At 42.3% G+C, this 14,820-nt stretch overlaps 1 protein-coding gene across 2 annotated transcripts in view; it reads left to right on the top strand.

Annotated features, from left to right (window-relative positions):
• The window catches only part of asic1b (acid-sensing (proton-gated) ion channel 1b), a 928,708-nt gene that overhangs the window by 867,817 nt on the left and 46,071 nt on the right, over window positions 1–14,820 (top strand). For both annotated transcript variants that reach the window (XM_072248709.1, XM_072248708.1), the window contains exon 6: window positions 1,653–1,806. In XM_072248709.1, coding sequence (XP_072104810.1) covers window positions 1,653–1,806 — 154 coding nt within the window. The remainder of the gene's footprint in view (window positions 1–1,652; window positions 1,807–14,820) is intronic.

The following is a 14,820-nucleotide window of genomic DNA, read 5'->3' as shown; positions in this document are numbered from 1 at the left end:
TGACCCTACCAAGAGCCAAAGCATAAAGCCAACATAGTTCTATGGGTCATTGAGGTACGCAAGCCTCTAATCCCAGTGTCAAGATTGTGGTCCACTTGAAGGAGAATAGGATTAAGCTCGCTTGGATAATCTCCCCTTCCCCATCACCAACCAGCCTGCACTAACCGGGTTCATGAACCAAGAGTATCCACTTGCAGTATGAACCAGAGGCTGGCCTGTGGAACAGTAATCCCCCAGAAACTATCAGTAGCATCATGCATGAAGGTAAAATAGTAGAAAAAAAGGGTTGAGCAAGAAACAAGATTTTGACCATATTCAGACACCCTTAGCTTGTTTTTTAGTGAAGACTGTAGAACTGTAGTTATGGCAGACACATGCAGGTTATTATTAAGGAGTAGTATTGGTCTGGAAACCCACAACATCCTAAAGGTTGTTTTCAAAGCTTGTCATTCTGTATCGAACTCAGCAAAACCCCAGAACCCTTGAAATGCTATGTTCCATTCTGTTGACTTTGTATTGTTTTTTTCCAAGCACATTATTAATTTAATGAGTAAAACGGTAGACATGAGAGTATATCTCAATATGAATATATATTTGTTGCAAGCTTTACAAAAGATATATGTTGTGCACAGTTTAAAAATTGGTTTCTGTTACTCCAGTCCAGCAGTTCCCAACCCAAGGTCCATGGACCTCTTGCTTAATCGTATTGGTCCATGGCATAAAAAAGGTTGGGAACTCTCTTCCCGCCCCCCCCCCCCCCCCGGCTCCAGTCTTAAAAATAAATTTGATATTTATTTACCTCTAGTTTATAGAAAATACATTATTGCCCTTGGAAAGCTATAATGGCAAATGAATAAGATGTTCCCAATCTCAGGCAGTTCACTTGTGAGGGAAAGTTAAAGAAGCTCCTTGCAAAAGCACAGACTTTGAATTAACACAATCTAACAATTAAATGAAAGGAAGTGACAGGATTAATTAAGGCAAGCTCAACACCATGGCAATGGGGGTCAAGATTCAGTAGCTAAAAGAGAAATGGGAGCTAAGAATGAATGTTTATTATATAAATCAACAAAAATCTCACCCTGAAAGGATTGGAAGAGATAATTGGGTATGGTTCTGGAATGAGATTTAAAAATATGTGGAATAACCTTCCTGGTACTCAATATATATCCACAGTTTGCACCTTTAGAGTTTAATTAAGGGTTCACATCCCCCCCATCCTCTCTGCACTTTCACCTATTAAACTTTCCCTCCAACAGTTTGTACTTAAGTAGCTCTGCTTGAACAATATATTTTCCATATCCTGCATCTGAAGTGCATTTGTGAAGATTTACTGCATTCGCTATTTAAAGCAAAGTTCTCAGTATACTTGAATCAGGAATTATAAGCTCTTCCAAAATGATTGGTAGATATGATTAGAATAGGGACAGGATTGTTAAATAATACCCTTTCTTTTTTACTGTTTATTCTCTAGCTAACTTTAAGCAACCCGAGTCCATCTGCTCATGCTAATCTACAGCACAATCCGTTTCCAGCTCACTCTTAAAACAGGGAGGTTGTAAAAATGCATTAGCACCACACACCATAAATTCCCCTATTACAGCAAGCAAACCACCCTTGCCAATACACCTGTGTCACTGCTATTTGAACAGGGTTCTTGGTGGAGAAGGACAGTCTATTTTGTACATGTGAGACGCCATGCAACATGACTCGATATGGTAAGGAGCTGTCCATGGTAAAAATTCCCAGCAAGGCTTCGGCCAAATACCTGGCCAAAAAGTACAACAAATCAGAAGATTACATAGGGTGAGTACCTCTACTGCTTTTGTGTTTGTATCATGATGTAGCTATGATTAAAGAGCAGTGTCTTTGTCTCTGGGAAGCAGAAAGATCTAAGCCTCAAATCAAATGTCTGCAGTGATGTTTTCAAAGTGCACTGTTGAGTTTTGGTATAGGTAGGTAGGTAGGACTGTACCTGGGTTATACATTGAAGTCATCAGTGACAATGAGACTCACTCTGTCTTTCATTGGCTTCATGGCTTATGGCTCCTTTTCCAGCTGCCACCATACCAAACCATCTCCTCCTGCTCTACATAGTCATATAATGCTGTCCCAGTGCTTCCTAACTTGGCTTCTTCCCATCTATCAGCTACATGCTAGCTTTTGCAAAATCACCTGCTGGGGTGTGTTCTGAGCTTTAACTCTACTACATTTCCCTGCTGTTGTGCTTTCTGACAGCTTGCCTACCATGGGGTCATGGGGGCAGGACTACACCCAGTTACTCTTTGTCATAACTGAAGCCATCCATTCCCCCCCCCCCCCCAGCCGCCTTTCATTCAGTTACTCCCCACTGCCCTGCTTGGCCACTTGCACTATATTCATAACCCCAGAATCCCACTTGATCCAGGCCTGTGGCTACTTTCTCCACTTTCAGTCCACCCCCAAAATGATCTTTTTTTCAAATTCTTCAAAGAGCTTGCCTGTCACCCCCAGCTCATCAGTGCCACCACTGCCACTCTCACCCATGCCTTTGTGACATCCTTCCTTTAGATTTCCCAGCAATTCTCCTGGCTACCTTGACGAGCTATTTCTCCAGAGTGCCTACACCTTATCCCATGTAAAGTTCCACTTATCAGCTTATATCTGTGCTAAACCTCTCTCTCCAAGCACAGAGATTTCAAAACTCTCATCTTCAGTTACCATTACTTTACATGGTCCCATCACACTCTCTGTTTCTCACCCACTTTATCCTTGCATCTCAGTTCTTCCCCCCACATACTCTCAGCTAATGTGGGGATTTCCCTAGCCATTCCCATATCCCACTTAGATGTCATATCTTTGTAATTTGTAATTCTCTCACTCTACCCCAGCTGTTCTTTTCTGTTGATCTGCACAGAACCATGTCTTCAGTTCTCAAAACTGCTTCCAAGTCTAGTAGTGATGCTTGATCCACCCTCTGAATGGGACACTGCAAAAGAAGCTGTTTAAAATTGGGATCATGTTGACTGACCGACATGGTACAGGGGTTGGGTTGCATAGAATTATACAAAGACCGTGTGGCTTATAAGTGCTTTATAAAGTTTGTTTGATTAAGAAGGGGTCACACAAGTTAATGGCTGGATTTTAGTTCAAGGACGAGGACTTCTTTCTATCTTCTAGGTATAAATCTGGGCTCCAGTGAACAAATTGTACATGTCAGGGTTTAACTGTGATTGATTGTCTCCAGTGTCACAAATGCCTGATGTGCTTATGGCTTCTATCTCTCCTTTTAGATCCTTACTGGATAAAAATAATTTGAGTGGATATATTGACCAATTTGTACACCACATATCAGGAATGAAGCCGTTTCTTGGCAATGTTAACACTGCCTCCAGGGTCTCAACCACACTGAACAGCCTTTTTAAACTGAAGAATGTGAGCCATTATTTATTCCAATGCAACATACTCAGTAAATAGATAGTGATGTACTCTAATATACTTTGACTTGTTTTTATACCACAAACTTGCATTTATATAATGCCTTGAATGTAGTATGTCCCACAAAGTTCCATATTATGAAATAAAGTTTGACACAGAGCCTTTTAAGAAAAGAAACACAGCAGGTGACTGAGATCTTGGTCAATGAGATAAGTAAGATGGATTTAAGAGGCAGAGAGATTTACTGAGAGAATTCCAAGGTTTACAGGCATGGTGAACTGAAGGCACTGCTACCGATGGTGGGGCAGTAAGATTCCAGGGAGACTAAGTGTCCAGGATTAAGAAGACAGAGTTCTTGGAGGAATTTAGGGCTGCAGGAGGTTACAGAGATAGGAAGACATGGAAGGATAACAAACAAGATGAGAATTTGATAACTTATTAACTGCATGGCAATTAACATAATGGATCAGAAGACCAAAATGAGCTGCCGCACTCACTACTAAAAATGTGGTAGAAATGGATTTGTATTTTTATAGATCCAGTGTTGTTTGCAGAAGCTGTTCAATGCAAAATGGATCAAAGCTGTTGGTCACTGGCAGCAGAGTAGAAACATGGGTTAGCCAGAACAAGCCAAACCCATGAAACAACTGAAAGAACTGACAGCCAGCTAAGCTACAGCCTCAGGCTTAGCCAACTGTCAAATCTGTCAAGAACATTGAGTGCCCTTAATAAATCTGACATTCAGAAACATTGAAAAGTAAGAAATATCTGAGAAAAAGGTAAAAGAAAACTTAAAAGTTATAAGAATGAAAAAACACTGAAGATATTTGAAGGCATATTTAAACAAAACATTGATCTAAAACAAAAGTTTAAAAAAAACTTTTAAATTTGCAGAAACTTACCATTCTCCCTTGCAGCTTGTCTTCTCCATTCAAAAGAATATGCTTTCTGTTCCTGGCACATGTTCAGTGGGCCAATTCATTAGGATAATGCCAAGTGAATTGCAGCCAATTTGTGCTCTGATACAGTGTGGAGTCCACCAGGGAAATAACCAGCAGAACTTGACCAACATTTCAGAACTGATGCATTTTAGCATCCTAAAGAGGTAGAAGGAAAGAATAAATGGTGGTCTTGAAATGGTTTTGTATTATGATAGTTTATGATACTTATCCAGTACAGCTGGCAAATAAAGTGATTTTTTTTATGAACGTCTTTGTATGCTAATGTCATTCAATTTGAGAAGTGCACTGTCCCTCATAGTTATTTATTTATTATTTAGCGATGCAGTGCAGATTAGGCCCTTCCGACCCTTTGAGCCATGCAGCCCTAGCAACCCCCCAACACTGATTTTACCGTCACCTAATCACAGGACAATTTACAATGACCAATTAATCTACCTGGCACCTAGGGAAACCCCACGGATTCCACAGGGGGGTGTACAAAAACTCCTTACAGATGGTGCCAGGATTGAATTCCAAACTCCGGAACACCCCAAGCTGTAATAGTGTCATGCTAACCGTTACTCTACCATGGTGCCCAGATAGTTTATTATATAGTTGAGTATAGCTCTAATCATGTGTGTCACCACTCCTGTATGAGGATATATATTAGTACCATTGGGTGTGAATTTTGGAGATATGATTAAAAAGTGCAGGTGACATTAAAGTTGATGGTTGCTGTGGATCATGAGAAAGGTAGTTTAAGGCCATAACAGGATATAGATCAGATGGAAAGATGGAAGGAGCACTGACAGATGGAATTTAATCCCAACAAATGTGAGGTTATGTATTCAAATAGGCACGAAGGAATGTTAATGAATAGAAGGGTCTGTGGTTTTCTGAAAGGCAAGAAGGCAAGAATGATGAAGATATATGGCATGCTTGCCATTGAAGGTCAGGGCATAGAATATAAAAATTGGGATTGGGATGTTATGTTTCAACTGTACAAACACCAGTTAGGCTGCACTTGGTGTACTGTGTGCAGTTCTGGTCATCACTATGGGAAGGGTGTGGTTGCTCAGGAGACGGTAGAGAGGAGATTCATCAGGTCGTTGCCTGGATTAGAGGACCTGAATTATAGGAGAGATTGGACAGGCTGGGCTTGTTTTCAGGAGTAGATGCTGAGTGGTGACTTGATAGAAGTATATAAAATTATGAGGTATAGGTGGATGGGCTGGCTGGTGGTGTAGTGGCATCAGCACTGGACTTTGGGGCAGATGGACCTGAGTTCGAATCTGGGCAGCAGCAGTATCTGTGTAGAAGAAAGACCCGGCAATCTACTTCCATATCTTGCCACAAAACCCCTATGGACAACTACACTATCCATAGTGTCGCCGTGAATCGACAATGACTCGAGGAACTCAACCCCAATGTAGCAGTCACAAAAACAAGACACAGATTTAAGGCGAGATGAGAGAGATTGAAAGGGGATTTGAGAGGAAAGTTTTTAACACAGACAGTCCTTAATGTCTGGAACTCAGTGCAGAAAAGGTGGGGGAATCAGATGTAATCACTACATTTAGACAGGCATTTGAATAGGCAAGGCATAGAAGGATATGCTTCTAATGTGGACAAAAAGGTCAGCATGATGGGCTGAAGGGTCTGTTTCTGTGCTGTACAGCTCAGTAACTATTATTGTAAGATTCCATATTGTAAGGTTCCATATGATGTGCACTTTATACATGATACCCATTAGTGCTTTAATTTCAATCATACTCCCTCTTATTCCACTCCCCACTCAACGTTTTGCTTACCTAAGATGAACAGGTGCCGTTGCACGATATGCTCACTCAGTAACATCACTCCTTAGCGGAGAAACAGAAACTCAGGGGTAGAAATGCACCTCCTGTTGTGTATGCTAAGTGCACAATGCTGCAACATGTGTGTGCTGAGCTTTACTTCTGAAATCAGATCCACTAGGGCTACCTGCAAGCATGAAAGTCAAGAGGAGGGGTGAGGTGGAAGCAGGATGATCTAAGAGTTTCTCCATTGGCTGGGCTACAATCTAAAGAGAACTGGCTATACTCCATGTGAATAGTGATACTGTGAATCAGGTACACATTGGTTCCAATGAGCAAAGCATCAGTGTGTGAACTTCTGTTGCACCTAATGGATCCTGCAGATCTTTTCTGCAACTTGTACATTGAACGGTGTCACCTCCTTTGCCTATGGTGAGGAACAGCACTTGCTCCTCGATACTGAGCATTTAGCGCATTGTTTTCTAATGTTGTCCATCACCCTACACTCTCATCAGTTATTGAAGAGGAGATGTTGAGTTCTGTCTGTTCAGAGATTTGGTGGTGCTCGAGATTCAGTCCTGACCCTACCAGATGCCTAAGCTGAGTCTTCTCCGCAAGGTTCAATTTCCTGAAGGTTATCATTGGTGAGCCTCACTCAGACTCTGCAGTGGCACTGAAAAGGATGATCTGTAGCCAGAGACACATCAAAGCAGTGGTACCATTGGTGGAAGCCAAAGGGCAGCTGCCTTGTGGGTTTCTCTACATTCCCATTAAACAGCAGTGAATCCCGAGGAGCCAGAGATCTGTGTGATCAGAGTAAAAGCACATTGAATTCATCATGGGCTGCAATCTGAGGAGCAAATACAATACGTCACACACCTCACCACACTCCACCCAAGGTGATGCTTTTGTTTTGTAATCCAGTTGTTTGAAGGGACAATGAAATGTGTAACTGCTGATCAGAGGACCCTGGTCTTTATTCAAATACACGAAAAACTGGGGCTTTGAGTGAGCAACCGTAGAGTGCTTAGAGAGTGCACTGATATTTTCATAGGACACATAAACCCTGTCGAAGAAACATTTTCTGTCACCCTACCTGGAAAGTTGCATAATCTTGCCAATGATGGAGAAAGGTGAAGGAGGACTGAGATGATGGTGGCATAAAGGACCAGACTAGAGGACAGATCTAGCCGGCAGCTTGTTGTGGGAGGCCTTCAACATTGCTGACTTCTCTGAGAGGCTGGCTGGTGTTTCAACATTGCTGATTTCTCTGGTAGGTTGGCTGGTGTTTCAACATTGCTGACTTCTCTGGTAGGCTGGCTGGTGCTTGAAAGCCAATTCCTGTCTCACCGGTAACAGTCTATGTTTCTCCTTTTTCTTCAGACTTGTATTTTATCTCCCTTTTGAAGTAATCCCATTTTCAGAGAAAGAAAAGCACAATATGCAGGTTTTAATGGACAGATGTGTTTTTATTGATCTTCACTGAACTTGGAGTGGTGTCTCTCCTTGGTATAAACCTATAAACGTCATTTACCAGCCCCTGAGAACCATTTGACTTCTGGTGAGTGACAAAACTAGCAATACTTCCTCAGATCCTTAGAACCCTCTCATTCAGAGACCAGATATCATCAACCTAGTTTTCCAGGAGGTTCTCAATGAAATCCAATTACATCTCATCAGTACCAGGACACTATTCCCTGGAAATTCTGGAGGCAGCCTGGAAGTTACCTCTCTAGTCCATTCACATGCCTGATCAGACTCTTCAGAAATACTCCACCATATGAGTTGAGCAGCTCATATCAGCTGCTTCTCTACTTGCAGTCAGGCAACACCCTGTGCTTACCCTTGTTACCTACATGCAACTTTACCAATTGGGAAAGGTGGAAGTGCTCTGGATCTCATTGTGGACCTGCTGAGTTCTTCCAGCCAAAACTACAAATACATTGGAACAAATGTTCAAAGGCTGTACTCTGTAATTCTTGTGCTCTACTCTTCACCATCTTTTCTGGTAAACAAAGATAATATCTTAGAGCACATGTGGTAACTTTAGTTGTATGGCTGCCTACCAGGCAGGTTTTTTTGGCATTGATTCTATTGTAATTCTCTGTTCTACTGTAAATGCCTGCAAGAAAATGAATCTCAAAGTAGTATATGGTGACATATACGAATGTACCTTGATAATAAATTTACTTTGAACTTTTGAACATTGAACTTTGAAATGTGCATCATTTTACGCTGTCAGGTATAAACCTGTTCCATAGCCAAGGCTCCAGTCTCTCCGTGACTCAGTTGTCCTCTGGGTTTCAGAGGGACCATTGTTCCACTGGGCAGTCGATCTCCATTGAGACATCTACCTGAGAAATAAAATACTGAACTGGGTCTCAGATGGAGTACTGAGTCCAATTCAGGGATTATCTCAAGGTTCTTAGAGAGGGTACATAGGTGATCTACTCTGTTGGGAGCAGGAGAAAGGATAATTACATGGGAAGACAAGAACAAAAAAAGGTTAAGAGGAGATTAGAAAGTGCTGTTCAAAATTAGGTAGGGTTTTGAGAGCAAGTGAGGAGAAAGTTTTTATAGTGCCATTAGTGTTGGTAATAAGAAGAATTGGATACATATTTGAAGGAAATTGTGTAGGGTTAGGAATGAAGAGCAAAGGAGTAGGATTATTAGGATGACCATTTCAAAGAGGCAAAGTGAGCCGAAAGCTATCTCCTCCATGTATCATCTTAGGACTCTTAGACCAAATGGACCCACAAATGGGACATGCAGATGCCCCTCACAGGCAGAAAACAGGTGGGTTGCTGTGTATGTTTCTAAAGGATAGTGTATGCTCAATGGAAGCATGAGAGTGAACCTCAAAAGATGATGCTCCCCCTGCAGAAATGACAGGTGCTTCTGCCTTCTTAGTTACAAGTACCAGCTTGGCTCACCCACAGCTCAGTTCAGAAGTTATGTGTTCAAGCTCTACTTCAGAAATCATGCTCTTAATCATGGCTGGTGCTTTCCATAAGAGTACTCTGTGCTGGCAAAGACACCATGTTTTATTGGATTAACCAGGAAAGCGAGACCTTATCTGCTGGTTCCAGTGGATGTTCAGGACCTTAGAGCAACTCAAACACGTTCAGAACATTTGTCACCAAAATCAATTAACCAGTTTTGGAGATGCTAGATTTTCCTATATTGGCTACGGAATCTCTTGAGGTCATTAATGGCGCAATATAAATCCAAGGTCTATTCGGCAGTGTGAATGCCTGTGCTGGTGTGATGGGAAGTGATTACTTCCTCGGTGTCCATTCCACAGTCCAAATGCTTGTCTTTGTCCATCTCCCATCATCACATTATTGCATTCTACTTGGTGTGTTGATTTCTGCTAGTGTTGGTTGCACTGAAGTCTTCTTGGTTGTCCTCTTGCTGACTGCAATCTTGCTGTTCACAAAATGCTTGCCAAGCTTGCCAACAAAGCAAAGCCGCTGCACTTCAAGGCAATTTGTTGGAGGCTGAGCTCTTTGGAGATGTTGCAGAGCTATCTGGAGAGGCTTTGGGTGGAACCTGCTGTATTGCGACGATGCTTTAACTGATGGGATTGCATTGCACGATGGTGCAGTAAAAAGGTCAATTCCTAAAATCTCCTGCTGCAGAAATTGAATCTTGTGTGTTAGAGTCCTGCTGGGTTGCTGTGGTCACTCCTTACAATTCAGGGTCACTCGCCAATCCCATATAAAGAAGGGTAAATGTCTGGCTGTAAGTTCTCACACTGAATCTTTTTTGCTGAAGTATTAGTCAGAAGTAAAGACTCTCTTCATGCCAGTGAACTGCTCTTTCATATTCTGCAAGAAAATATGAAACCCTATGAAATACCTAATTATGGATGTGACTTTTCAAAATTGCTTCCAGCCAAGGAGAATTCTCAAATAGTTTTTGTCTCATCCTATCCCTCACCAATCCCCAACAGCCAACTCAAACTAGCTATTATCATCTTCCTACTCAAGTAAAGCAGCCCCTGACCTTTGGTTGCACCCAAACACACCGTCCGTAAAGTCTTCGAACTTGGATCTGAGCTGAACCCCTGAACTTGGAGGACCAGTAGACTACTCTTAGTCTGGCCTCTACCTTTTGACCTGTTTAACATGGGTGACCCTACCAAGAACCAAAGTACAAGGACCTGACTCTAGCCAACATAGCTCTCTGAGTTATTGAGGCACACAAACCTCCAAACCCTATGACAAGGCTGTGGTCCTCTTAGAGCAGGGGTAGGCAACATTAAGCACAAATGATTTTCTAGCATGCATTACTTTGAGGCCAAACATAACTAGATGTATTTAAATTGATAATTCCCATATTTCAAGTTTTTTATGGTATTTATCTGGCCCACCGTCCACTCATTAATATGTGATCCGGCCCACAGAGGCAAAAAGGTTGCCAACCCCTGTCTTAGAGGATCGGTAGAGTTTGACAACACCATTCCCTGTCTAGTGTTATCCCACTGAGGAGCCTTGTTTCTTTCCCCAGTCATCTCCAGAGGACCTCCTGCAGGAGTTTCTCTTCTGCTCCTGCTCTATATTATCTCTGAGTTTGCCACTCTCTGGCTCCCCTTTTCTCGCCTGTACCTTTGCTTCAGTAATGCGATCCAAAAGTTACATCCAAATGTAAGCTGACGACAGCCCAGCACAATCTAACCACCACTTCTCTTGACCCCTCCACATGCCCATATTGTCAAACTGCTTGCCCCATCACAGTCATGAATGAGCAAGTATTTCCTCCATCAGGAAGATCATTAGTCCTCACCACGCACTCTGTTACTTTGCCTTGATTCTACCCCTCCCACTTCTGATCATTGTCATAGTCATAGTCATACTTTATTAATCCCGGGGGAAAATTGGTTTCAATATCCTGTTTTCCCCCGAGCTCTGACCATTTATCATCTTCATCATGTAGGTCATTCATTTCCAGCTTGTTTCTATCCCCACCCCATACACTCTCCCTCGCTTCTACAAATCACCAAATGGGACTCAGTCATATTGGCAACTTGGTTGCCATCAATGTTGGTCCAAATAGTCTGTTTCCAAGCTGTATAACTCTATGACTGGATGACTTGACCAAAACACTCCATCTCTTTTGGCTAGCCTCCCATTTTCCACCTTCCATAAACCTGAGGCTCCTGATATCCCATCGGCACCAAGTCCTGTTCACCCTTTACCCCTTGTGCATACTGACCTCCTGTTACAGAGATGTGTCAGTGTTCAAATACTGATCCTTGATCCGCCTCTCTCCTGTGTACTCACATAATCTCCTGCAGTCCTTCACAGCTCCTGAGTTGAAATAGTGCTGTGTGATGTTGCTGAGGAAAAGATTATTCAGTGAAGAGGATTTTATACAGAGTCAAGCATCCTAATTTGAGCAGTAACCTTTAAAGTGCAAGTTCAGAAAACAAATTTAGAACCTAGGAAGCCAGTAAAAGAAATTGCAGCTGCCAGGAAGTTCAGATGGATTTTAGGAACTGTTTCTATTAAGTTGTATTTGGTAAACTGAGAGAATGCTTGGTCGCTGAATGATGAAGAGCGAGACAAATTGTTCAGTTTAGTAGGTTCTGAGTTAGAATGTAAAAGATGGAACCATTCAGTAAGATTATGGCTGATTGCCACTGCACCATGAACACTAGATGCTCTAGCTTCCTTCATATCTAAGAACCTGTCAGTCTCTTTCCTGAATATACTAAGTGATGAAGGCACTGCCACTTGGACAGAGGATTTTAAAGCTTCACCACCATAGTGAAGGAACTTCTTTTTATCAGTCCAGCTGCTTATTTTGAGATTTTGACCTATGATTTTAAACACCTCAGCCAAGGGAAGAGTTCACTCTGCATCTCCAGTCAACCATGGTATGAATTTTGTATGTTTCAATGACATCATTTTGCCTTCTTGTAAACTCAAGATAGTATAGGATCATGATTTGTAGATGCAATCCCCATTCTGGAGACTTAAGTGTAAATTTTTGGCTGACACTGCAGTTCAGCACAGAGGAAGTGATGAGTTTGTTGAAAGGGGCTATATAAATGCAAACCTTCCTGATATGTTTTCAGTAAGAATTCAGACAGGTAGTAACTAAATTCTACTTTGTCAATAACTGTGACAGAAGCAGACATTCTGCCTATTAGTTTAAAAAAAGGCTTGTATAAAGGAAGGCATGTTGATTCAAACCAAATGTGTTTCTCTCCTAGAGAAATTCATTGAACTAATGGCACATTTATATTAATTAACTCCAGATTGAAAGGTTACACCTGATTCAAAGCAAATCTATTCTGTATGCCAAATCAATTTCACACTTGCAAAATATAAGTGTCACCTGTGCAAGTTAAGTGATATGACTTCCCATTTCTGCCTAAAATAATCTTAAATGCAGAGGTATAAGATGCTCGTTGTTATCTCTGCCGTGGTGTTAGCCAATCAGGATTGAGGCAGGCAGAGAGTAGGAATGAGCTTTTGTTAGGCTTCATGCTCCTGGTTGCTATTCTGTTTGGCAATCAGCTGAACTCAAGATCAGTCATAGCCTTTGCGGGCACATAGATTAGTAAGAAAAATTGTCAGACAAGTGCTTCTAGTTCTGATCACCACCTTACAGTTCTGCTGCAAAGTGAGTAGTAAGAACATGCGAGCAAAGAGATTGCTGCACTTTTGACAGTGATCTAGTACCAGAAGACTAGAGCATGACAAATGTTGTTACTTTGTTCAAGAATGGTAATAGAGATAATCCTGGGAATTATAGACCAATGAGTCTTATGTCAGTGGTGGGCAAGCTAATGGAGAGCACCCTTGTTCTGTCCGCCACAATAGGTGGACTTTCCCAGTGGCCACCCACATTTATTCTACTTCCCATTCCCATTACTACATGTCAGACCATGGTCTCCTCCACTGCAATGATGAGGGCATTCTCAGGTTGGAGGAGCAACAACTTCATATTCCATCTGGGTAGTGTCGAACTTGACAGCATGAACATTAATTTCTCTAACATTTGGAGATTTCTCCCCCCTCACCCTTCCCTCTTTTTCCATTCCCCATTCAGTTTCCTCTCTTAACCCTTCTCCTCATCTGCCCATTACCTTCCATGGTGCCCTTCCTCCTGTCCATTCTCCCCTCTCCACTGTCCTCTCCTATCAGATTCCTTCTTCTGCCCTTTACCTCTTCCACCTATCACTTCCCAGCTTCTCACTTCATCACCTTCCCTCTCTTTCTTTCCCCTCACCTGGTTTCACCTGTCACTTGCAAACCTGTACTCCTCCTCACTCCACTTTCTTATTCTGGCTTCTTCCCCATTCCTTTCCAGTCCTGATTGAGGGTCTTGACCTGAAACATCGGCTGTTTATACTTCTCTGTAGAAGCTGTCTGACCTGTTGAGTTCCTCCAGCATTTTGTGTGTGTTGCTCTGGATTTTCAGCATCTGCAGAATCTTTTTTGTTGAAACTAGTGGAAAGTATTCTTAGGGACAGGATTTATGAGCATCTGATGAAGCATATTCCTTTTAGGGATAGTCAGCATGTCTTTATTAGGGGCAGGTCATGCCTCATGAGTCTGATTTGTAATTTTCAAAGACTGAACAAATTGATGAAGGTAGAACAGTGGATGTGGTGTATATGGATTATAGTAAGGTGTTCGATAAGGTTCCCCATGGTCAACTCTTTCAGAAAGTCAGGAGGCATGCGATCCAGAGGAACTTGGCTGTGAGGATACAGAATTGGCTGGCCCAGATGGAAGAGGGCGGTAGTATATGGAGCATATTCTGCCTGGAGATCGGTGACCAGCGGTGTTCTACAGGGATCTGTCCTGGGACTTCTGCTGGTTGTGATTTTTATAAATGGTGGATGAGGAAGTGGGAGGGTGGGTTTGTAAGCTTGCAGATGGTGGTAGTTGGTGATGTTGTGGATGGTGTAGAATGTTCATGTAGGTTTCAACAGGACATAGACAAGATGTAGGGCTGGGTGGAGAAGTGGTAGATGGAGTTCAATCCAGAAAAGTGTGAAGTGATTCACGTTGGAAGATCAAACTCGAAGGCAGAGTACAGGGTTAATAGCAGGATTCTTAGCAGCGTGGAGGAACAGAGGGATTTTGGGTCCAAGTCCATAGATCCCCCAGAGTTGCTGCATGAGAAGGTGTACAGTGTGTTGGCCTTCATTCATTGGGGGACCAAGTTCAAGAGTCGCAGGATTATGTTGCATTCTGGTCACCCCATTACAGGAAGGATGTGGAAGTCTTAGAGAGACTGCAGAGGAAATTTATCAGGATACTGTCAAGATTAGAGAGCATGGCTAATGAGAAAAGATTGTTACAGATGTATGCAATCATAAGGGACCCTTTACCCAGGGTGGCAGTGGCCAATACCAGAGGACATCCTTTTAAGGTGAATGGAGAAAAGTTTAGGGGAGATGTCAAAGGGAGGTGTTTTTACACAGGAGGTGGTAAATGCATGGACTACTCTGCCGGGACTGGTGGTAGAGGCCTATACTTTGGGGACGTTTGAGAGACTTAGATAAGCACATGGATGAAAGAAAAGTGGAGGGTTCAAGTTGCAAACAAGAGAAAATCTGCAGGTGCTGGAAATCTGAGCAACACACACAAAATGCTGGAGGAACTCAGCAGGCCAGGCAGCATCTATGGAAAAAGTATAGTCGA

Source organism: Mobula birostris, chromosome X, assembly GCF_030028105.1.
Source record: "Mobula birostris isolate sMobBir1 chromosome X, sMobBir1.hap1, whole genome shotgun sequence".
In the NCBI taxonomy this organism is placed as follows: Eukaryota; Metazoa; Chordata; class Chondrichthyes; order Myliobatiformes; family Myliobatidae; genus Mobula; species Mobula birostris.
This window is presented reverse-complemented; position numbering and strand designations above follow the sequence as displayed.